This window comes from Triturus cristatus, chromosome 8 (genome assembly GCF_964204655.1).
Source record: "Triturus cristatus chromosome 8, aTriCri1.1, whole genome shotgun sequence".
Taxonomy (NCBI): domain Eukaryota; kingdom Metazoa; phylum Chordata; class Amphibia; order Caudata; family Salamandridae; genus Triturus; species Triturus cristatus.
This window is the reverse complement of record NC_140591.1, coordinates 1,180,174,698-1,180,200,323: the sequence shown is the minus strand read 5'-3', so window position 1 is coordinate 1,180,200,323 and position 25,626 is coordinate 1,180,174,698. Positions and strand designations below refer to the sequence as shown.

General features: G+C 44.1%; 1 protein-coding gene across 1 annotated transcript in view; it reads left to right on the top strand.

Moving 5' to 3' along the window:
* The window catches only part of RP2 (RP2 activator of ARL3 GTPase), a 349,303-nt gene extending 324,087 nt beyond the window's left edge, over positions 1 to 25,216 (top strand). Inside the window, exon 5 of the mRNA XM_085622855.1 lies at positions 23,017 to 25,216. Within this exon, the coding sequence (XP_085478981.1) occupies positions 23,017 to 23,100 (84 nt within the window). The 3' untranslated portion in view covers positions 23,101 to 25,216. The remainder of the gene's footprint in view (positions 1 to 23,016) is intronic.
* The last annotated feature ends 410 nt before the right edge of the window (positions 25,217 to 25,626 follow it).

The window sequence follows — 25,626 nt, the reverse complement described above, 5'->3', positions numbered from 1 at the left end:
AGAGAGATGAGAGCACCTGGTGGCCTCCAGCATTGTCATTGTTCACAGCTCCCATTTTGCCAGTGGAGAGCCTCAAAACAGCTAAAAGCCAGTGCCAGACAAGTACATTGTAATAAACATTCCCATCTCCCAGTTTCTGCGCAGCAGCCTCAGCCTGCTGCGGTCAAAAAAAGTGAGAAAGTAAGAAAGCGAAAACACTGAAACCCGGGAAGGACAATCCATATAACTTCCATGGTCGGCAGAGAGTCATCCTAGTCGTTCGGTTTGCAATACTCAGATCAGCACCACGCGAGCTTAATGACACCAAGAACAGTAATAAGGTACAAACAGGTAGACAAAGAAATCAATTTGAAAAAAGAAACGTAACGCAACTGGTGTCTGTCTGAGTAGATGGGGGGGGAGGGGGGGAGGGGGTAGGAATCTATTTCAGGCTGCTTAAATTATATATTTCTTCTTTCAAATCTTTATTTCGGCTGTAAGACATAAAAGAACAATAAATATTTATATAAAACATTACAATCAAACAAGCATACACCAAAGAAAGCAATAAAACCTGCTTAGATTAAAAATGCATCATAAAATATTTGCGAAAATGGATGCAGCCAAAACATTTCATAAACTCAGTAAAAAGAGTGACAAATGGACAAGAGCAGACTTGGTCCCTAAATTCTCATGGTGCCGGCGCATAGTGGAAAACAAAGTGTTCGAGTCATATGAGCTGTAGATCATATGTTTTAGCATAGATCGCCATCTGGTGTTGGGTCCAGGTGTTGCACTTTGTTTTTCTTTGAAGAAGTCTTTGTAGTCACGAGGTAGGTCACTCCTCCTTTCAGTGATAGTGCGCATGGGCATGGACTCCATCCCCAGATAGTTTTTTTCCACCCTCGGGTTCAGATGTGTATTGCTGCGCTCCGGTTCGATATTGTTTTCGAACCCCTTAGATGCGCAATCCTCTACCCTCAACGGTATGGTCTTTCGATCTCGGTTACCCATTCGACGCATATTGTGTACACTGTAAAAACCTTAGATCGGGAGCTTCGAGAGGGGCCGTCGGGCCTACCCATGCCGACCACACCAGCAGTTGATGGAATGGACTTTGTTCAAGCTATGTCCTGGGTGTTGTGCTTACTTTACACGCACCGACTTGCATGAGGTCTGCAACCTGTGCTTATCCCCGGAACACAAAGAAAAATCCTGCGAAGCGTGTCGATCATTCCAATCGAAGAAAACCATCCGTAATCGTTTTGCTGGACGCCACGAGATGCAACGCAGCAGCGGCTCTGTACCGGACATCTTCGGCGAAGAAGAAGAACACCTTCCTGCTGAAGAAGAAGACGAAGAACTGGTCTCCGTGTCCGAAGCCGACTCCAGCGTGGAGGAAGACCTGAACGTCACCCCAGGTCAACATACCGTGAGTACAGATCCCCATGTACCCACTCAACTCAAAAGTTAAGGCTCCGGTATCACCCTCACCCTCGGGCTCCGGTCGACACCGAGAAAAAGTTTCTGATTCCCCGCCCTCCAGCCTGGCTATGAAAGCCAAACGCAAGCCGTCTGGCTCGGGCTCGAGCCGGCCCCAGTACGATGCCGAACCAACACCTTCGGCACCGAAACATAAGGAGAAATATGTGCCACTTCCCACGCCGTCTGCACAGAGGACATCTTCGGCACCGAAAACCTCGGAGCCAAAACCCTCCAAAACAAAAGACTTGGAACTGAAATCGTCCAAGCCTAAAGCCTTGGAGCTGAAACGCTCCACACCCAAAAGCTCGGCGCCGACAACCTCCGCGCCGAAGACTCCACAACCTAAACCGGCTAAAACTAAGCATTCGGATTCCAAACACTCGGCACCCAAGGACACTGAGCCCAAATCCTTGATGCCGAATTCCTTTCCTAAAGGGACAGATACTCCTTCCAAAGAACTTCCATCTGAAAACACACCTCTGGATCCAAAACAAAAAAGACTTAGCAGTGATCCGAAAACTGGACACCTTCTGGCTACTCTTCCTAAAAATCAGAAGTTAGACCTCCCACAAGATGCTCCTATACCTCTGAAGAACAAGCATTGGCATAGCCAATAGGTTTCGCTTTTGGGACCTTATAAGTATTCAGTTATGCAGCACAATATCCTTGGTGCACCAACATTAACTGTTGCATGGTTAAACACTTATAAGGTCCCAAAAGCGAGACCTTTTGGCTATGCCAATGCTTGTTGCTCTTTCTTAGCCCAACAGCAGTAAATAGGAAGCAAGAAATGGTGGCACAAGGGATCAATCAGGTGATGTCACAAAGGCGGAAAACGGGTACATGATGTAATTTACGCTACCGCTGGCCTTCGGCTCAAATGACATACAGAGGAGCTCCTGCTGGTGACATGTCCCGAACTCCCAGACCAAATAAGTATGTCTTAGGACATGCACCCTGAAGACATGCCCCAGACATTTGCGCCCCAAAGACATGTCTTGGAACATGTTCCCTAAAAACATACCCCGGACACCCAGGCCCTGGAAACATGTCTTGGAACATGCACTCAGGACACATGCCACTGACACCCGTATCCCAAAGTTATTTCTTGGAACATGCTTCCTGAAGACAGTCCCAGGACACAAGCACCCCAAAGACATGTCTTGGAACATGCACCATGAAGACATGCCTCGGAGACTCAGAACCTACAGACATACCCTGGTACAAATACCCTTAAGGCATACCCCGGACGTGTGTACCCCGAAGACATATCCTGGAACATGCACCCTGAAGGCATACTCGCGACACGAGCACCCCAGAAAAACATCCTGAAGACATGCCGAAGACATGTCGGAGATATGTGCAGCCCACACAGATGCACTCGAGGAGTTCAGCCATAATACACGGCCTGGCCACGTGCACCCGTGGGAGGAAGGGAGCCCAGGACAGCTCCATGTTAGCCTAGAGTTCAGCCTTCTGCGTGACATTAAGAAGTGGGCACAGAGTGGTGAGTTCTGAAAAGAGGACGATGGATGCGCGCAATTCTCACCCGCTGGACATGAAGCGACCCCCGACACTCGCTCCGGACCTCTCTCCGTCCCTTCGCGGCTCTCTCCCATCTCCCGCGGGCCTCTGTGCTCTCCAGCTTGGTGAAGTTTCAGCTGCCTCAGCAGAGCGGGGCTGCAGCTGCCACGGCTCCGGGAGAGGGGTGCATAACAGAGGCGTGAGTAAGGGTAGAAACCGAGCCAGAGTCTGAGAAACGGACGTGGGGGGGGGGGGCAGAGCATCTGAAAACATGTCTCCCAAGCAACCTCCCTTTAGCAGGGCCTGGACCGCTCGTCAAGACAACACAAAGAGATACCAAAGGGGAAACAAGCATCCTGGGACCGGTTTCGGGTTCATAACCCTCCTCAGCCAGGCTATCTTGAATCCAGTGGCAAAGTGAGCAAGGGACCCACGTCTTGGCATACCCTGCCAACTTAGGGCAAACAAAGCGATGCCAAAGGGGATGATGGACGGAGCGTTTGAGCAAATCAAACACTCACTCCCAGTCAACTGATCTGGGTTTAATCCATCATCATTCTTTAGCTCACTCCACCACCCCAGTTCAGACATGGCCATATGCAAATCAGTCTGACCCTGTGCCTCATGGGAACAGTCCAGCCCGAACTGCCAAGCCATGTCTTCCCTGGACCGGAAACAAGCATCCTGGGACCGGTTTCGGGTTCATAACCCTCCTCAGCCAGGCTATCTTGAATCCAGTGGCAAAGTGAGCAAGGGACCCACGTCTGGGCATACCCTGAAACCGGTCCTAGGATGCTTGTTTCCAGTCCAGGAAGGACTTGGCTTGGCAGTTCGGGCTGGACTGTTCCCATGAGGCACAGGGTCAAGACTGATTTGCATATGGCTGGGTTCAAACTGGAATGGCATGGTGAGCAAAAAAACGATGGATTTAGGCCCAGATCTCTGTCCTGGGGTGAATGTATGACATTGTTCTGCATTCTGTCCATCAATTGTTGTTTTTGCACTCGTCAAGACAAGACAGCGATATTTTATCGAATGGTAGCGTCTTCTTCCGGGAGAAAATAGCAGGGAGAGCCGTAAACATAGAGAGAAGAAGAACAGGGAATGAGCAAAGGAAAGGGGTGGAATGAGGGAAGTGTCAGGACAAAAGGAGAGAGAAGACAGAGAGAGGGAAGAAAGGCGAGTGCAGAAATGGACTGTCGGCAAAAGTGAAAGCGTTTCCCTGGAACATAAGACTGCTTACAAGAGGTGTCCCTGCTCCGTGTTTGGACTCTCCGTGGGCTTTTCAAGCTTCCATGATTTATAAACAATACCACGGACACAAGCTTGCTTACACTGTGCCCCTGCTCCGATGTTTGGCCTCTCAGTGGGGTTTCGAGCTGTACTATGAGTAGGTCAGCGCGTTTATTGGCCGTCTTCCAGGAAGGCCTGAGGCTGGAAGCAAAGGGACCAGCTCTTCTTGCAGCTGCTCCTCGCCTGGAGGCTCAGAGCACTCAGAGGAGCAGGGATTTTCACCGTATCGTTTACACGCTATTAATCAGGATATCCGCGTGTCAGGAAGCAAGGAATGCGCTTACCCCATTGTACACCGTCCTGTTTCTTCCAGTGCGATTAAAAAAACGAAAACATGGAAACAGATAAAGCATTGGCTGTGACAGAATTATCGTTCCTCAACTAATATATTCCATCTCACTCAAGCTCCTCCTACCACCCATGTTGTGAAATAACTCCAGAAATTGTAAAAAATAAAAAATATATATATACAGCAATAAAATCGGCTGGGCATAGGGGAATAATGTCCTGTTATTTATATAAATAAAAAAAGCTGAGGGTTTTTGTGTGTATTTTTGTACGCTGTTCGTGTTGACATGGGGACGTAAGCACGTGGCAATAGCTTGATTTGGCCAAGATCACACGGCATGGGGCAGCAGGGATCACAATCCATAGCTCCTGAATGAAAAGGCAGACAAGTGGCTTCTGTCGCAAAATGGGTATGAAGACTAAATAAATAATAAAGGCACAGGAAGCATTCGGGAAGAAGGAAAGAACATGTCGGGTGAAAACAAACAACGCAAGCGGGGCCGCTAAATTATATATATATAAACAAGCGCGCGTTATTTATATATATATAAAAAAAGCTTAGGGTTTGTGTGTGTATTTTTGTACGCTGTTCATGTTGACATGGGGACGTAAGCACGTGGAAATAGCTTGATTTGGCCAAGATCACACGGCATGTGGCAGCAGGGATCACAATCCATAGCTCCTGAATGCAAAGGCAGACAAGTGGCTCCTGTCGCAAAATGGGTATGAAGACTAAATAAATAATAAAGGCGGAGGAAGCATTCGGGAAGAAGGAAAGAACTTGTATGTTAGAGAACACGTCAGGTGAAAACAAACAACGCAAGCGGGGTAGCTAAATTTTATATATATATATATATATATATATATATATATATATATATATATATATATATATATATATATATATATATATATATATATATATATATATATAAACAAGCGCGCGGAAGACTAAATAAATAATAAAGGCGGAGGAAGCATTCGGGAAGAAGGAAAGAACTTGTATGTTAGAGAACACGTCGGGGGAAAACAAACAACGCAAGTGGGCCGCTAAATGATATATATAAACAAGCGTGCATCGGCGCTGCAAGTTAAACAAGACAAGCCCGGCTTAAAAAAGGGTGCGAGCGCAATACTGGCTCACTGAGAACAGCGTGAAAGTGATCGCGATCAAGCACGGCGTGCGATGCGCGAGCTTAATGAGCATGACGAGGAAAGCCATATGGCGCCTCTGCTCTTAAGCACGCCCCTGCGCACATGCACGCAAGCTGTAGGCCGGCCATGGTAGCATTTTTTGAAGCCCTTACTAAATGTCTCGCCAGACCAGCTCATGCGCTGGGTCAGGCGAGACCTAAAAAAAGAGATATGGGCACTAACCCTTCTCCCCCTTATATACCTCCATCTCCTCCTCTGATTCCCAACATTACACCATCAGATTCACCACCTCCAATGCCACCTGACTCACAGGATGACGATTTTGGGGATGGGAATGGGGATGATGATCATTATATCCCTCAAGATCCAGATGCCACATGACACAGATCCCTTGGATGACTATGATAAGGATCCAGATAAACCTAATGACCCTGACTTGTATCCCTCCAGACCTTCCCCACCTGATGACAACATTGGCTTTACACAACTTATCAACAGGGCTACCCAATATCACGGGGTGGAACTACATACCGACCCTCTAGAAGAGGATTTTCTTGTAGAAACATTCACACACTCACAGAGGTCTACTAACACTTTACCCATGCTGAAGAGCATGTTAAAACATACCGACAAGGTATTCAAAGACCCAGTTTGAGCCAGGGTACTGACTCCTAGGGTGGATAAAAAATACAAGCCCGCTCCTACAAGCCATGTATACATCAAAGGTCAGTTACCATTAGACTCTCTTGTTGTGCCTAACGCCCGCAAGAGAGCTAACTCTCAAACTACAGGTGACGCACCTCCTCCTGATAAGGAGTCTAAACTTATTGATGCCTCTGGCAAGAGAGTAGCTTCACAAGCTGCCAATTATTGGCGTATTGCCAATGCTGAGGCTCTGTTGGCACGCTACGACAGTGCACACTATGATGAGTTGGAAAAACTCATGCAACATTTGCCAGAGGAGTATAAAACTAAAGCTAACTACCTCATTCAGGAAGGGAAGCTTATCACCAACACGTCCATAAAATGCACACTAGATGCAGCGGACACAGCCTCTCGTGCTATTAACACTAGTATACTGTTGTGGAGACACACTTGGCTACGCACATCTGGATTTAAGCAGGAGGTACAATCCTCCATACTTAATCAGCCCTTTGATAAAGAGCATCTTTTCGGGCCATCAGTAGATACTTCATTAGAAAAAGACACCGAAACTGCAAAGTCCATGGGAGCCCTACAATTTCCTTCTAGCAGGGATTCTTTTCGTCGCTCCTTTTACAGGGGTGACTCAAAAACACTGTTGTCAGAAAATCCCTCCTCCTCCTACAAAGGGAACAACCAATCTAGTATATTTTTGAGGCGATTACAGAGGAAATAATAACAAGGGAAGAGGCAGAGGTATCTCCACCCATAATTCCCCAGCGAATAAACAGTGACGTCCCTCCATTACCCCCGATCATTTCACTCTTGTCAGGGGACTTCTCTCACAGTTCCTACCTGTCTGGGAGTCAATCGCCTCAGACAAGTGGGTAATACAAATTATCCAACATGGTTATTGCCTGGAACTTACCAGCACCATGTTAAAACAAGAGGTCCTCTCTCTGTTAGACAAACATGCAATGGAACAGGTCCCATTACGTCATCAAGGGACGGGAGTGTACTCCCTATACTTTTTGATTCTAAAAAAAGACTGCTCCCTCAGGCCCATATTGGACCTAAGACAACTAAACCTCTACATTCAATCGGACCACTTCCACATGATCACCCTTCAGCAGGTGCTCCCCTTACTTCAGCAAAGCGACTTTCTTTCCACCTTAGATTTAAAGGACGCCCACTTCCATATTCCCATTCACCCAGCTCACAAGAAATATCTCAGGTTTGTGGTGGACGGACAACAGTACCAATTCAAAGTCCTCCCATTCGGGGTAACTACAGCACCAAGAGTCTTCACCAAGTGTCTAGCAGTAGTCGCAGCTCATTTTTTAAGAAGACAACACATTCACATCTTCCCTTACTTAGACGACGGGCTAATAAAAGCCAAGTCGCAACACAGCTGCTTACACCACACTCATAAGACAGTTCAGCTGCTTCACGACTTGGGATTCACTGGCAACCTCACCAAGTCTCATCTTCAACCCTCCAATATGCAAGCATACTTAGGAGCCACAATAGACACTTGCAAAGCTCTAACGTACCCCAAACCAGTAAGAATACGCAACATGCAAACCCTAATATTACAGTTTCAACCACAGCACTCACTACCAGCACGAGTGTTTAGGCAGTTGATCGGAATGATGGCGTCTTGCATTCTAATTGTTCCTTACGCAAGAATCAAAATGTGTCCCCTACAAGAAAGCTTAGCATGTCGGTGGAACCAGGTTCAAGTTCAGTTAACCGATCTGGTGTTGGTGGACGACCGCACTCATTGCTCTCTGCAGTGGTGGAACACACAAAACCTTTCCAAAGGGGTCCATTCCTCGACCCGGTTCCACAGATAGTGCTCACAGCAGACGCATCCCTCACCGGTTGGGGAGCTCATCTTCAAAAGCAAACCATTCATGGCATATGGACACTACAACAAAAACAACTCCACATAAACCATCTTGAGCTGCTAGCAATTTTTCTGGCATTGAAAGCCTTTCAACTACATATAGTAGGCAAAGCTGTCCTAATCCGTACAGACAATATGACAGCAATGTACTACATACAAAAACAGGGGACACACACTCTCTACAGCTTTCACACCTAGCTCAAAGCATATGGAGATGGGCCATACCTCAAAAGATATATCTCCTTGCAGAACATCTCCCAGGAGTAAACTATCAAATTGCAGATCTGCTCAGTCGTCAAAGACAACAGATCTACGAATAGGAACTATGATCCTAGTTGCTCCCACATGGGCTCGACAACCATGGTACACAACCCTGTTGGAACTATCAGTAGTTCCTCATCATAAGTTACACCTCACAGTCGTGAGACACGGTGTAGGCCTGCCTTAGGATGATGGATATCTCAGTGGTCGGGGAGGGGAGTGGCTTGGGAGGGTAGTATAAGTTTCCATTCTTTGTTTATTCATTTGTAATACATTCCATCAGTACAATGGCTACCCTGGTCTTGTATCGCCCATGATATTGCATATATCTGGCAGTGATGGCTTTTACATGTTGAAAATTTCAATAAAAAGATTTAAACCTAAAAGTTACACCTCTCCCCCAAGCTTCTCACTCAGAACCATGGAAAGTTAAGACATCCAGATCCCAGTCAACTCAACCTTGCGATCTGGCACCTGAAATCATAGAGTTTGGCTACCTTAATCTCCCGCCAGACTTCATGGACGTCATTAAAGAGGCTAGACGCCCTACCACAAGAGCATTCTATGCAACAAAATGGAAACGATTTGTAATTTATTGTACTAACAATCAAATCAATCCGCTGGATGCTTCAACTCAAAATATAATTTGCTATCTGTTACACTTACAACGTGCTAACTTAGCATATGCATCTATTCGATTACATCTTGCCGCAATAGCAGCTTACCTACAAAACAGACAACACTTTTCTTTGTTTTGTGTACCCACTATCAAAGCCTTTATGGAAGGACTCAAAGGAATCATTCCTCCTAGACTTCCACCTTCTCCCGTGTGGAATCTTAATATAGTCCTTACAAGACTCATGGGCCTACCATTTGAGCCTTTGCACAAATGCGAACTACAGTTTCTAACTTGGAAGGTAGCCTTCCTTATAGCCATCACATCTCTTAGAAGAGTTGGTGAGCTCCAGGTATTAACCATACAAGAACCATTTTTACAGATTCACCACAATAAAGTGGTCTTTAGGACTAACCCAAAATTTTTACCAAAAGTCGTTTCTGCCTTTCATCTCAACCAGTCTGTTGAGTTACCCGTGGTTTTTCCTCAACCAGACTCAGTAGCAGAACGTGCTCTTCACACGTTAGATGTGAAAAGAGTGATACTCTATTACATTGAAAGAACAAAATCTTTTAGAAAAACTAAACAACTCTGTTGCTTTTTCACCACCACATAAAGGCAATCCCATTTCAAAAGCAGGTATTGCACGGTGGATAGTTAAGTGCATCCAAATATGCTACCTTAAGGCTAAATGCACCTTAGCAATTCCCCCTACAGCGCACTCTGCACACAAACTAGGAGCTTCTATGGCATTCCGAGGGAACATACCCTTAGATGACATCTGCAAGCCTGCAACATGGTCTACACCACACAAATTCACAAAGCACTATAGTGTAGATGTGTTAGCAAAACAACAAGCTAGTATGGGCCAGGCAGTTTTAAGAACACTATTTCAAACCACTGCAACAGATACAGATTAGCCACCGCTGGGAAGATAACTGCTGTATAGTCTATGCTAAAGCATGTGATCTAGAGCTCGTATGCCTCGAACGGAAAATGATACTTACCCAGCATGCATCTGTTCTTGGCATTTAAAGCTGTAGATCCATATGCACCCATCCGCCTCCCCTGGTACCAGGGCCGGACTGGCCATAGCGGGCACCAGGCGTTTCCCCGGTAGGCCGCTTGGGTGGGGGCCGGTGTGGGCCCCTGGGGGCTGTTTTTGTTACCGGGGTCAGCTATATCGGCCCTCTGTAACAAAATCGGCCGAAACTGGCCCTTGCAAACTGCTCTGCTGCACTCCCCCTTACCCAAGGGGGGCCAGCTGAGCAGTTTGCCAGGGCCAGTTTCTTTTCCCAGTCCGGCCCTGCCAGGTACCTTTATCTGTTGCAGTATTATCTTACTTAGATATACTATACATGGACATCACTTTCTACTCTTACTAACTCCATCATCACCCTTACATCAAAAACAATCTGGGGATGGAGTTGATGCCCATGCGCACTATAACCGAAAGGAGGAGTCACCTACCTGGTAACTACAAAGATGACTTTGAAGAAAAACAAAGTGCAAACATCCGGACCCAACACCAGATGGCGATCTATGCTAAAGCATATGAATCTACAGCTTTATATGCCAAGAACAGATGCATACTGGGTAAGTAGCATTTTCCTTCTAACGGCACCCTATGCTTTAATAATGTGCAAATACAGTCGTGAACTACAACGTCTCAAAGTGCTAGTGTGTTAGGCGGAGCAGAGACACTGGGAGCACCCTGCGCTGTTGTGATATCGGGACCCGCATTAAGCTTGGACATCATGCGCCTAGTCCTCTCCATCATCAGAAGGTAACGGGAGACAACAAAAACAATGCTTTGACTTGTGTCGTATTTTAAAATATGAAGAGCCTCAACATGTTTTTTTAACCCCTAACATTCGGCATACTGGGAATATCCATTTTATTTTCCCCTTCCCATAGGCAGGGCAGTAGAACTGTGCATGCTCCACAGTTCCCTTGCTTGCACCACAGGAGGGGCATGCCCACCTATCCCTTTCATGTTGCTGACTCACCCTGAGGTGAAGGAGAGCAAGGGATGGGTGCCATATTGAAACTGGAGGTCTAGTTTCCTTGCTGCCGCATGTTCAATCTCATCAGGGACCCGCTCTGTCCTAAAGTCATCCTTCACTTAGAGGAATGCGTCGGTCAGGAGGCCCAAGGAAGTGTTGTGACTGCACTAGGTTCGTTGTGTACTGTGATGCTGTCATCAGGTCTTCCCACAAAATCCCATTACCTGACTTTGTCAGTTTGCCTATGATGTATCTAATCCATGGAATTTTGTCAGAACCTGGCAGACCCAAGATTTCTTCCAACCCCTGTCGGTATGATATAAGCTCGAAGTGGCCCAGAGCCTCCTCCAATAGAGGATTGGTCTAATTTCTATCCCTTCTGAGATCGACTGAATACCCATATCTAACTTGAGTGGAAGCAATGGGGTGCTGACAGGAAGGCCTGTCAGCTGGTGCAGTAGTCGATTTTCCACTAGAGTAAGGGCCGCTGCATCCTTGTGGCCCCAGAGCTCCACTCTGTAAAGTGAAGCCCCTATGGCCTGTTGTTTATATTATATTTAAATTATATCTGTTATCCATCCTTCACATCCACTACTTGACAGCCAAAACATCTGTTTCACTTTGTGTCATTCGCCTTCCCCCCAACTCTCACGAAATACAATGCTAACTTTTGAGATGCTGCAGCTAGGTACTTTTAACACTGCAAATAAATACTATCATGCACACTTTTATACATCAAACAGAATGGTTTTTTTTGGTCTATCTCTTTAAAATCTTTCCTGATCATATACGATGCTTTGTACATGACCATAGCAAGTGTTTTTCGTTTTGTATACATTGACACATCTAGCCTCTCAGTGCTTAGGAGATCGTAGTGTCTAAATGTGGTGGTTATGTGACATATGTGACTTATAAACTTGATCCGAGTTCATTGCGTACATACACCTTCCAGACACGGTGCTCCACTAGCTTGAAGGCACAAACCCTCTGGAGAGAAAGATTCCCAACATAGCACAGGTACCTGTTCAGTAAGCGGCAGTACTATGTTTAGCTAGATGAACTTATCAAAAATAAGTTGGTGCCCCGAAAACTAGGAAGTATTCTGCTTTGATCCTTGTCAGAAGCCTGAAGGGAGTGAATAAGTTTGTAGCACTTAACTTAATGTTCAACCTATTTCCCTGCTACTTGAGTCAGGGAATGTCTTGTGTGCGCTCCACAGAGTCACCCCTTCTTCTAGTGGCATCTCTGCTACCTGCTGCTTGCACTGAATCCAACATTGGTCAAACGACCTAAAAGAGCAACAAGTATCTGGAATACCTGGAGTCCGACAGAGCACGAATCAAATGTGTCAGGCCCAGTATCCCACACAGATACCATCCCCACTGTAACTGCAAACCAGGGGACCAGTTGATTACAAAAAGTCTTTCAATACAAGGCAGAAGCCTGGTCACTGGAGATAGGAGGGGCAGCCTTGCCGGAAAAGGAGATAACTGCTCAGAGAGAGACCCATCAGTTGATCGCAACGTTCATGAAGGCTGTGTATGCAAAGGGGAGAGTTGGTCAAATGGAGTAGCTTCTCAGGAAGAGGAGGGAGCTGCACACGGTCCATACCATGGTAATGCCCTCATTCCCTGGGAGATGTTTAAGAGGAAACTCACTGCATGCCATACAAAGCTTTTGGAGGGAAAGGTAGCTACATACACCGCCTAGGAGTTTGAGGGTCAGCTGGATTCGCTCCTTTGGAGATGCAGGCAAGGTCCATGGAAGGGACCAGTTTATAATTTCCATATCCTATAGCTGTGCTAGCAGCAATGACTGTGTTTCTTTGCTAGCATTGTTGCTTTAAGTGCATGGAAACAGTGTCTGGGCAGCATGATGCCTGGCACGTCATCTGGAAGTTATATTTCCTTACTCACCTTCCTTTTCTCTTCGCCTTTTGGGAGTGTTGTGTTCAAAATGTGAAGATAAATTCAAAAGGACCGGGAATCATGTAATGTTTTTAAGTCGACTTAATATGTGTGGTAAGGGAAGTTAATTTGATACTGTGACTCAAATCGGCGTCCATTAAATTTGTAATTGAGCTCAAGCACAAAAATAAAAAAAACAAATGATCTGTTTAATCAAGTTAAACACATATTCAGTTGCTCATCGTGCTTTGTTCCGCGCATTGAAAGCAGTCTAATTCGAAATGTTACATCATGTAAATGGAGCCAAAATGTTTATTTGTAAATTTGCAGGGAAAAAAAGAAATTATTATGAGTATTTAATAATGCATAGGTAATAATTCTGCTCAGATGTGACACCGTTGTTTGTCTATGATGTTGGCAGTTGCTGGCCCCTCCTGGAATACCTGCCCACTCCTGCTTGGCCTGAAAGTTTAATAACTTTTCTATTTTGTGTATCCTGAGATTTGTAGCAATCTACATTCTGCAGGTTCTACTAGAATAATGTGTTACTCAAAGTGTCACACATTAGGGAATTAAATGTCACACCTCTGAATTCTGAAAACATGGAAATGTCAGACATATGTAATAAGAAAACCTGACCTCTATGCTGACAAGTGGGTCCCACTGGCATGCCGGGGCTATGCCATTCCTTTTCTTTCCACCCTACCAGACCTTCCACCACCTTCAGGGCAGCTGATGGAGGACAACCTGTCCATCTTGAAGCAGGAACTGCAGGCCCTCGTGGCCTGGATGTTACTATTGCTACTTACAGGTGACAAAGAAGGAAGGAGACCTTCATCCTATTTTAGATTCCTGCCCTTGCCATGCCTTCTTCTGGAAGGAAAAATTCAAAAGCTATCACTAACCCAGGTCCTGTCTGTCCTAGACCCCTGAGACTGGATGGTGGTGTTGGACCTTCAGGACGCTTATTTTCACATCTCTGTCTTGCAGGCACCTGCGATTCATGGTGGACCAAGAGCATTTTCAATTCACAGAGCTCCCCTTTGCTCAGGGCTCATCAGTGCCCCTGTGGTGTTCACAAAGATGATGGCGGTGGCTGCTTCCCATCTGCGGAGGTCGGGTATAAGTCTTCCCTTACTTTGACGAATGGCTGTTGAAGGCGGGCTCGCCACAGTTATTAGTGGACCACCTCCAGGCGAACCTATTTATGTCCTTAGGGTGCTCTCTGAATCTGACAAGTCATACCTGACTCCTTCGCAAAGTCTCCCTTTAATCTAAATCATCCTGGATATGGTGCGCCTTCGAGCATTTCCTCCGGACCAATGAGTGCAGGATATTCGGGCTATGATCCCAGTGTTTCAGCCTCTGCCCTGGGTCTTAGTGAGGATAGCTCTGAAGCTTCTTGGTCTATTAGCCTCCTACATCCTGCTCGCTGATTATATCAGATTTCACGTGCAAGTCTTGGAAGGTGAAATTAAGTTTCAGTAGACCCAGCACCAAGGGAACAAGTCTGATTCCATCCAGATGTTAGAGGAGACTGCAAGAGATCTGCAGTGGTGGCTGCTGGACTGCAGTTGGATCAGCGGGAGAGCTCTCTTCCTACCCCACCCTGTTGACAAATGTAGTGCTACTGAGTTGGGGAAGTTATCTGGAAGAGGTGGGGGTCACAGGACTCTGGTCTCCGGCTGAGACCCATGTCTGCATCAATTTGTTGGAGTTGCTGGTGATTTACTTGGCGTTGAAGACATTCCTACCCTTGGGCAAAGAACGGCTGGTGCAGGTTCTCACAGACAACATCACCACTATGTGGTACTGCAACAAACGGGGTGGGGACCTGGTCCTGTGCCAAAAGACTCTGCCTCTTGAGTTGGCTGAATTATCAGGGAATTTCCCTTGTGGTACACCACCTGGCAGGATATTTAAACGGTAGGGTTGACAAACTCCTCAGCCAGTGGGGCCTAGCAGATCACAAATGGCAGTTTCACCCGGAAGTGACATAGAACATCTTCCAATAATGGAGAGAACTCTGGCTGGAACTCATTGCCAATGCCGAGAATGCTCAATGCCAATTTTTTTGCACACTAGAGTTTCCAAAAAGTCTCCCTCTGGGAGAGTCATTCTGCCTAGAGTAAAGCATGGAACGCATGTATGCCTTCCTGCTGCTAACCTCTATTTTTGTTTGATTCTGTTCATCGGGATTTTGCATTTTCGTACACTACAGTAGCAGGGCAAGAGTGGTAATTATGTCAAACAGTAATATAACAGTGCAATAATTTAATCGTACCAAAGATGCAGTCGAATCATATTGATGATGTGCACTAGGAAGCCCATATGGGTGAGGAAAGTCGGGGCTCAGTGCCAATAAAGGATAGGCAACCAATCTACATGTACTTACATCAGTAAAGGGACTGTTATATGGCAACCCCAGCAATAACCAACATGAATGGCAGAGCGCCATTGGAGTCGTGCCTGTCATTAGAAACAGCCACAAATTTTTATAAACAGTAGTAAAGCCCAAACAAAACATCAGATCAGTCTCCACAACAGTCCCCCTCCACCCTCCCCGGTCGCCATCCCATGCAGATCGTACATTACATAGCAACCACCATGGTATCCTGTAAGAAAGGGGGGAGGGCCGCCAGTATAAGTGCAATAAGCGACATCAGTCTACAACCGCCGACTGCTCAACTGATGGCTCCACCAGGGGTACTACCCTCCACAAAGAGTGACCAGACTGCAAATCAGATAAAATTGTGCCCCAGTAAGTAGCTATAGGTGACTTGCACAGCTCAAGTGTGTCTTCCCTATGTAGAGCCAGGCTTTCGGCTTGCACCCAGTTGAGCAGTAAATGCTCCCACGCTGCGACCTGTGGGGGTTCCTAAGCTTTTCACCTGCGGGTGATGAGACGTTTAGCCACTATGAAGCCTAGATCTAGGAAGTGGGAGGTAACGCTCTCTCTTTCTGCTACGAAACAGTCCAGAGACATACCTCCCATTTGTGAAGGTCAGTGCGCTCAATACAGGCAGACGGTTTGGAAGTGATGGTAAGGTATGAAGGTAAGTGGGGACAGGACCAAATTCCTGCTGCTTCCTCTACTGCCCAATGCTCTGAAGAACATCAGGAACTACTGGAACCAAATCATCCTAGTGGCTGCAGATTAGGCCAGGAGAGTGTGCTACCTGGAACTTCTGGGCTTGAGTATCTGTCCTCTTTTTATGTAGCCACTTAGGGAGAACCTTCTATCGTTATAGCAGGGTCTAGCACCCAAGCCTGCACAACCTGCAAGTCCATACATTGAGATTGAGCGGTAGTAGTTGATCTCCTTTTTGTAATATCTTTATTTTTATTTTGCATCACAAACAAGTAAAACACCATATAGAGCACCCGTCATGCACCCATGATAAAAGAAAAACATTAACATTAAGAACCATTCCTCCCTCCTCCCTCCCAGACATCAATCAGCCGATGCTTTCTTAAAAAGGAAGAAATAGAAGGGTCAATAGCAGAATTCTATAACTAGGTATCAACCTTGCACCCATTACGACACCTGTGGTCAAGTAACCGATATTGCCTGGCTTTGTCCCACGCTAGAGCTGTCGAACTGGAAGCTGGGGAACCGGTTTTGAGTCTCAGCAACGGCGCTCAACATCCTGTGATTCTGGGAAAATCACTTAATGTCCCCGTGCCTAGCAAAATGCTGCTCATGTAAAGCGCTCTAATACCTGATATCTTCTGGTCGCGTTACTTAAATTCTAAAAAAGGAATAGTACCTGATCTATCCACCCCACACCTTGTAGAATTTAGGGGGCAGCCCCTACTAGCATACATGACTTTTTCTGCTGCCATATAGATGTCCATGCCCCTTCTCCATTCCTGTAACATCGGTACAGGGCTATATCCTGCTTTCCTACTATCAGGCCTAGTCCACAAAATAATAGCTTGGCCCGCGGAAGGTGTATGTTATTAGGGACCCCCAGGGGAATGAACTTCGGCTGAAGTGGGATACGTTCTTTAAGGATATTACCGAGTTTCCCCATAATCACCACCCAATAATCATGAATCAGTGGGCACCCTCAGAGTGTGTGCAGAAATGAACCATCCTCTCCTTTGCATCTTAGGCAGTTCGGAGCCAGCGTCCGTCCCATACTATATAGTCTCCGTCTATCGTAATATACTCTGTGGACAATTTTAAATTGTATCAGTCGTCGATGTGGCTATATCGCCACAGCTCTCGGGTGCATCAGGGCTGCTTCCCAGTCTATATCCTCCATGTCCCCCACATCGGACACCCATTTTTCCTGTAGCCTAACTAAATGACCAGGCATGTTGTTCAATGTTTTATATTCCGCACATTTTCCCAGTTCTTCTATCAACAACTGCCCTTCCAGTGGGGAGTATTCTGGGATGCCCTCCCCAGGTAGTTCCTCAGCCTTCCAAGCATGCCGTTTCTGAGCATACCGCAGGAATTTGTTGGCATTCATTTCATATGTAGTTGATCTCCTTTAATCTTTCTCACAAGGTCATTGACATCATCCTGGCAGCCAGGTGCCCTTCCATGATATCTGTGTATACAGGGCACTTGGACAAGATTGTGGCTTGGTGTAGTACCAGGCAGTTTGACTTGTTGTAGGCAAACCTGTTGGATGTGTTGTTGTTTGCTTTGTTTTTGGCCCACCAAGGCTCTGGGCACCTGGTACCAAGTTTAACTGTTGGCCTTCTTGGCTTTTTTACATTTGCCAGGTCAACCGTCCTTGTTCAAATCACTGCTTGTGATGCGTTTCTTGAAATTTGTACAATGTATATTTCTGCCTAAACTCCTTGTGATATTAAATGGGACTTGAGTCTTGTTCTCACTTTTCTGATGTGTACACCTTTTGCACCAATGCACAGTTAGTAGTCCATTGCACCTACTCCCCTTAAAACCTGTCTTCCTGGTTGCGATAATGTCCGCAGACTAGGTGAGTGAACTTCAGGCCCTTTTGGTCCAGCCTCTCCATACCACCTTTTTTGGACAAACTCATGTTAAGGATTTGAACTATGTTCCAACTGAAGATGGTGACACCTTTTCCTGTTGGGCTAACTATCACTCTCCCAACCTTCTTTGATCTGCCTCATCCTTCAACAGATATTCACAAGGTGAGGGATCTGCTCTTCTGGTGGATCCTCTTTCTAACCCCAGATTCCTGTCTGCACTCACTCCTCTCAGTTCTGTGGAGTGGACTTCTTGACATCTTAGGTAGTTGGAGTTCAGTACACTGTCACTGACTATTACTTTGAAGTGCTCCTCATCTGAGGCAGGAAGGAGAAAGATTGAGAAACTGACATCCATTCACAGAAGTGGCACTTATATACGGCTCTGTATGGAATCACTACAGAGCCACGTGGTGCCTCCTATTGCTGGAAAAATCCTCCTGATCCAGACTAATGTCTGGGAGTATTATAAAGGTGAGAAGCTGCAGATGGGTAGAATATCCGCCAGAAAAAAACATTTCCAAAGGTAATTAACTTGTTCATACTTGGCTCAGGCAATATGAAACCAGTCTGGTTCATATGTAAGCATCATGAGAACACACAGTAGAGAACTCCAGATCACTTACTAACACTTACAGCAGAAACACCCAACTGATGCAGCACTCTTGAAAATAATTAGGGCCAAAATGTAATGGGAGCAATAAGTGAATTCACTATGTAAACACACTCCAGCTCATTTCATGTAAATTTGTTTTATTCATAAAACACACTTAGGCTCACGAGAAGTCTCTTGGTGCTACCAAAATCAGTTATGGAGAAACAAATACTTTAATGACCTTAAGTATTAAAGAGCAAGGTCCTGAGTCTCTTTCGGACCTTCAGTAGGGATTGTTCAGTCCTATTTCCAGAGGCAAAGCTTTTCAAATAAGTGACCTTTAGTACTAAAGGGGCTTTGCCGCCCCCCTCCCCCCACACTTCTTGTGTATGATTCTGGGAACTGCAAATTTCAGCTGCAATTTAGATCTCATTGACCGGGTGGTGATTATTTTATCAAAATAAGCATGCTAGTAAATTAGAAGCCTTATCATAGAAGATTGTATTCACTGTACATTCTGACTGAAGCACAATCCTCTGGTGGACGGGCAGTCAAAACAATTAGTGCAGATTTGACGCCACATGATCATGTTTTTAAAGCTTAAAAAAAATCCCAATAGGATAATTTTGGATGTATTGCAGACTCCTGGTACTATTTTTGGATACCTCGAAGTATGTTCAAGTTTAAGTTTAACACATTTTGAGTTAGCCTAACAGAGCTGTTTCACACAAAACAACATATTTTTCGACATAAAATCTAATTAAAAAAAAAAAATTGCATGATTATCGGTTGTCAATAAATATTAGCCAGCAGTTGCTGTCACGTAATATGTCAATATGCATTGTAATATAGAATGTGAAACCAATAGTAACACTGCTATGAAAACAAAATTAGACCCGGTCTGGGTCAATGTACAGCCGCGAAAATAATGTTAGTCTGAAAAAAGGCCAGGACAATAATTTATAACTTGCTGGTTAGATCACAATGTATAATAATCATTTGCCCGCTCTAAAAAGTAGCTAGCCGATTCAAGAAAACACAATACACATTCTCAGACTTTATTTGTAGTCCTTGCATCAAAACATTAATTTGCTTCCTTGCACTTACGTCCGCGATTTCTTATGCAGTTAGGTTTCAACAGTCTTTTTTAAAAATAAAAATAAAAATCCATGTGATGTGGCTATGCATTTTAGATGGTTCAAAGTCTTTCTCTCTGAGCACAAAATCCTGCAGTTGATGTGTTTCTGATTGTTATTTACTCCACTCGCTTGTCACTCTTCCTGATATTAAGGTGCTGTAACCCAAATCAACGAAAACCAAATTGTATTTGGGTGCTAGAGGATAAATGAAATACCTTTGTGGAGGCAGTCTACGGTACCTATCCCTCAACCCGACATACATTGATGATTTGTACGAAGTGCGAATAACACCAAACTCTCCAGCTAAACACTCCAACTAAACTCTATTAAGAACGGTGATGTGAATGCAAAATATTGGATGGGTCCAACCTTGTAATTGATTGGATTCATATTTGTTGCTGCTATTATATATTGGCACATGGTTTATCTAATTCTGATGCTCTCTGAAGTGGCTAGAGACTAACACACATTCCTTTACAATCCTGCCAAATAAAATGATAAATATACATTCCATCTCCTCTGAAGCCTGCTATTTAATTTAGTTTTGGATACACATTTAACTATTTTCCTCTGACACTGGGGTGATGCCTACCAGCCTTGGGAACCCATTATATTGGTGTTTACAAAGTGGCTCAGTGATTGACCTGTCGGAGGTATCTGCTCTCTCCACTCCTAATCGCCTTGATGAGGTCATTGGCAGCTATATTAGTGCAAAAGTGATTGTTAAAGGACCAGTCAAAAATGACATCTACCTTTTAGCTGACAACATCGTTCTTTCTCTATGCTGTCAAGGTACCTCTTTATCTGCCACAAGAACTTAATGACTATTCAAAAGTGCTTAAATTCAAGATCCATTATATCAAATCAGAAATGGAAAATCTTTCCACGGGTAAACAAGAATGCAGTATACAGAGACAAGAATCACATTTTAAATAGACAACAAAATCCAGTAAAGTTTCTAGGTACGAACATCATATTGGTGCATCACATCTTTCTAGAGCGAACTGTTTGTTTATGAAAATGTATCTAGCAAGATGAAAATGCTCATACATCTTTTGATTTTGGATAATATCCATTATTAAGGTAAAGCTTTTGCCACAACTACTTTATTTTTGGCTTTCCCTATCCAGATTCATTCGTATTTAATACAAAGGTGATCAATTGACTTGATCTGAAGTGGGAAGAGTATTGGGGTATACAAAGGAGGCAGACACATATTTGTCTTTCCCAAACTTTAGGAGTTAGAGGTTACTTTAATGTATTATATTTCAAGGCTGCCAAGTGCAGGATATTGTCTATATGGCCTGGAAGATAATAGGTTCTGATAGAGCACACTGCTGAATTGGGATTAATGCTGTTTATATAAACATTTTATTGGCTTTCAGTCTGATTCACAGGGACACCCAAACGTGGCAGGGTAGCTGTTATACAACTCTTTCTCCAATTAACCCCTTCCATGCTGCGCAAATTCCGCCGCTGTGCTGACGGAATCTTGCGCGGGCGTGGTCATGACGGAACGGTTCCGTCATGAGCACAGCTCAACCGTGGCTCATGACGGAACCGTTCCGTCATGAGCACCGAAGGGGTTAACAAACCACCCAGTCATGCCAGGCAAAACCTAAGATTTGCATAAATTAGGTAGGAAAGGATCTATGAGTCACACTCAATCCCGGGGCACTCCTGTTTTCTTCCTCTTAAATGTGGGGAAAGGGGACTTGTGGTATTGGAGTTGAGCTTTAATTTCACAAATGTAGTATCCACATCCAGACCAAATACATATTTTCTGTAGAAGAAATTAGTTGGAATCCTCCTCTAAACCTCTGCTAGGAATAATGATGCTTGTAGTCAAGATTGTTTGCCAAGTTTAATTACTGGCAATATGATGAGTGGCTATCACATCCATTGCAAAGCACAGAGCCTAATTAGAAGCAAGCTGCAATGGCTAAAGTACAGATTTCACTTCAACATCTTGGCTTTGTTACAAGAACATCTTCAGTCATTCCATTGTTTCCTTAGAAATCTCAATTCATGTGTTAAAGATTGTAACAAGGTAATTACTTTTCCTGCAAGAAAGCAAGTGGTGAATGTTTTCCAGCATGTGGATTCTAGCTAAATTAATGCAAATACAAAGGTAACCCCTTAATTACTTCCCGTCCAGGATGGCTAACAGGCCTCCTAGTAGCAGAGCTCAAAAGCAACCATGGGAAAATGGAAACAGAACAGGTTTGTGAGGACTGTTTTATAGCTCGGGAAATCTAAACATTCTTTGCTGTCAGTAGCTTTGAGGACTCTCATACACAGCCATCAAATCACTGTAAACTTACACAGTCTTCTGAAAGCCAGAACAGCGTCCATGGTGAATTTCTTAGTGTGGGAAAATCCCTTTTGTGGGTGGAATTTGTCCGGTAGTCTTTGTATGATCTGTACTAAAGCTTGTGCCATAAATGCCCAACCGACGATCATTCTCCTTCCAAGGAGATAAAAGTCTGCTCTACCAAAATTCTTACAATGGCTCTCTTTCAGTAAATAGAATGCCTTTGATACCAGAGCTATCTATGCTTATACTGATTATGCCAATATCCCTGATACCAATCAAAATGTCAATGCTGAGGTTGGCTAGTACTGAAGCTCAGTACACAAAGACTGGTAATACAGATAAGGGGATGCGGAAGGATTTCCAAGGATGAATCTTGGCCATGAAAGGTCGCGTGACATGCAGGCTAGCTGGCAGTTCTCCTGCTCTGAGGACCTTACCAAAGTAAATGGATCCACTTTAAGCTGAAGGACTTGACAGCTTTTGCTCATCTCAGACAGACAATCTCCCATTTTTTCCCTTCTAATACTTACATTTACTCAACTTTCTAATGGCCCCACAAACCCGAAGCAGTGAGTCTTAGCTGCTCTGATGCTGCCAGAAACAAGTAAAATTAAATGGACAACCAAAAATTATTTTTAAAGGCTTTATGGGTTACAGATTTGCTTACCAGAAAGATTAGAAAAATACACATGCATGCACATGGCAATGAGTTGTGTAAGTCTTTATTGAGGTCCTCATCGTGAAAAAAACAGCACTGATACCCAATTGATAGTATGTTCTTTTTCTGTACCTTTGAGGTGTACGCAATAGGCTAAACCCCATCATTATCAGTGAGTCTAACATGCATCTTTGCTAAGTTTTGAAATTGTTTAATTGTAATGTATTGATCGTTGTTGTCTTGTCTTACCTTTTGTTTCATGTTAAAACAGGTGTTTGTTTCTCAAAGTCCGGCATCCGCTTCCGCAGATGTGGATAACTTCTATAATTTTGCAGACATGCAGATGGGAATGTGAAGAAACCATGGACACACGACCTTATTATCTACTTAACTCGTGTTTGTCAGCTTTTGTATGTAGTTTTCGGCTATTGATTGTATCACACCCGCAAGTGTTGCATTGAAATGTTGTCTTTTTTACTGTTATTGAAATCTGGAAAGGCAATATTTGCTTTAAAAACAAAATTGCACTTGCAGATTTTGCCTATCTTTGTAAGGCAGCTTATTTTCTACATGTACATTCACTATGCTTCTGCGAAGACTGCGAAACACATAACTGGAATCATTTTTAGGTACACTGCGATTTGTGTGAACATTTTGGTACATTTGTATTTTCTACCTGGATCAATTTAGGATTGCGTCAGAGCAACATTTATAAGTGTATTTTTTAAAATAAATTCAGTGTTTTAATAATGAGAACAAAACAGAGCGGCGTTGACTAGAAAAATGTATATTATGTTAAATGTATGCTTTGTTCGTTTTGTTGCAACCTAAAAAAAAAGGTTTTCAGTGAACCAGTTTTGTGTGTAACCAGCACATAGAAAAGGATTGGCAGCTATGTTATTAAATGTATGTCATGTCACTGTTTCACTTACTACAAAAAATGCTGAATTGTATATTTAATACTGAGAGATCACTTGCAAATCATCACTAAACAACACTGCTGTAGATGCTTAGATCGGCTAATAAAGGACTAGTTCAGGTCCCCAGGATCCACAAAGTCAGATGGGGAGGCAGAAGTCTCTCATACAGAGCATCGATGCTATGGAATGAACTACCAGCCTCCATAAGGTTTCAGAACTCAAGACCTCAGTTCAGGAAAATGCTAAAGACCTGGCTCTTCCCTGCAAGGGAATGAAGCCATCTGTTTCTGACCGCTAATTTCTGCTCCCTGGCTGCACATAGCACCAAGACGCCTCCGCATTAATGTGCAGGGGCGTAACACAGGCCCCCGCATCCCTCGCGGTGCTGGGGGGGGCCCGAGCTGCAGGGGGCACCCTCAGCACAGTACTAAGGCCTGAGCGCTCCGTATTGTATCCGGAGCTGCACTGCAGGGGGAGCCCTTTATCTTTCGTTACGCCACTGTTCCTATGCTCTACAAGTGTCTTACTTGCTTACTTTACTTACTTACACCCACAGATTGAACTAAAGCATGCTAATTTGTAATACATTGTTGAAGATTTATCGAAAACTTTTAATGGTGCAGTGCTGGCGTCAAGCTTGCCTTTTTATTTGGTTGCTTTGGACCTACTATGAGTCATAATATGGCTTGTGGCAACATTTTATTTGTCAATTCAGTGTGAACCAACAGCAAATATGGTCCGGTTGTCTTGGTCTAATGATATCTTGGAAAGGATTACGTTCACTTGTGGTGCTACCGACTTTTCATTAAGTACATCGGCCATCATTTTTCGAGTGAAGTATTGACTTAAGGGACAGTAATTTAATTGATAAATTGTGGTTGTGGTTGAATAACCTTACTACTCACTCAGTTTATCGACTGATGTGTTCTTACTAATTTTAAGTGTGACTACAAGCATCGGAGATAAGCAATTCTATCTTGTTTGTCACTGGTGGGATGGGGAAATGGGTGTGCAAGCACCTGCTTAAAACTTAATTAATGGTTGAAGGGCTCTTTATATATAGTAGTTTTGAAATCCGAACATGATGTACTCCCCTTTTGACGGCACCATAAGAGTGCAGTCAGATATGTTCCTTCCTGTGTTTTTTCACAGGAGGCTAATTGGACCCTTTTATGTATGATGGAAATGAGACCTAATCTAACGTTTTTTTATTGCTCTTTTCTAAATTATGGGCAGGGCAATTGCAATAATGCAGCACAGAGGTATCAAATTACGTGGCAGAGTTAACTAAATTATTCATTAAGAAAAGGCAAAAAAAGCCACATAATGCCACACATTTTTTATAGTATTCATTATTTTGTAAGTTTCCTCATGTTAACACTGTCTGGGCAAAGGTTTAACCTCATTGGTACCGACCCCCAAATACAGCAACAAACTCAAATTGGACCAGTCAGCCCTTGAAACTGCGAGGTAACAAGTGTAGTTGCATTTTCTAGTAACTTTTTATCATTTTGAACTAGAAATAATGTTTTGCTACAATCTGCAGCTTATGCTGCAGATGGTGGATTATTTGATATTTATGTAAAAAACGCAGCAGCCACAACATTTCAACATTCTATTGGCCCTGATTATAAGTGTGTCCCAGAATACTGCAAAATATGTTTCATTTAGTAGATATGATTGTGGATTCAGAAAGATTAACAATATAATAATAATAATAAATGAATTTTGTTAAGCGCACAGCTAACCCAAAAGGGGTGTCCCGGTGCTGAAGTAGACATGGGCAAGTCAAGAAGCTAAGATCTACACGGAGCGACTAAACAACCAGGTTTTTAAAGACCTACGGAACTCCAAGTCAGACTGTATCAGGCGGAGCTCAAGCGTTAGATTATTCCAATATTGAGTAGCTCCTACCTCAAAGAATTTACCTCCCATTCTAGATTTTACAAACCGAGGGGTAA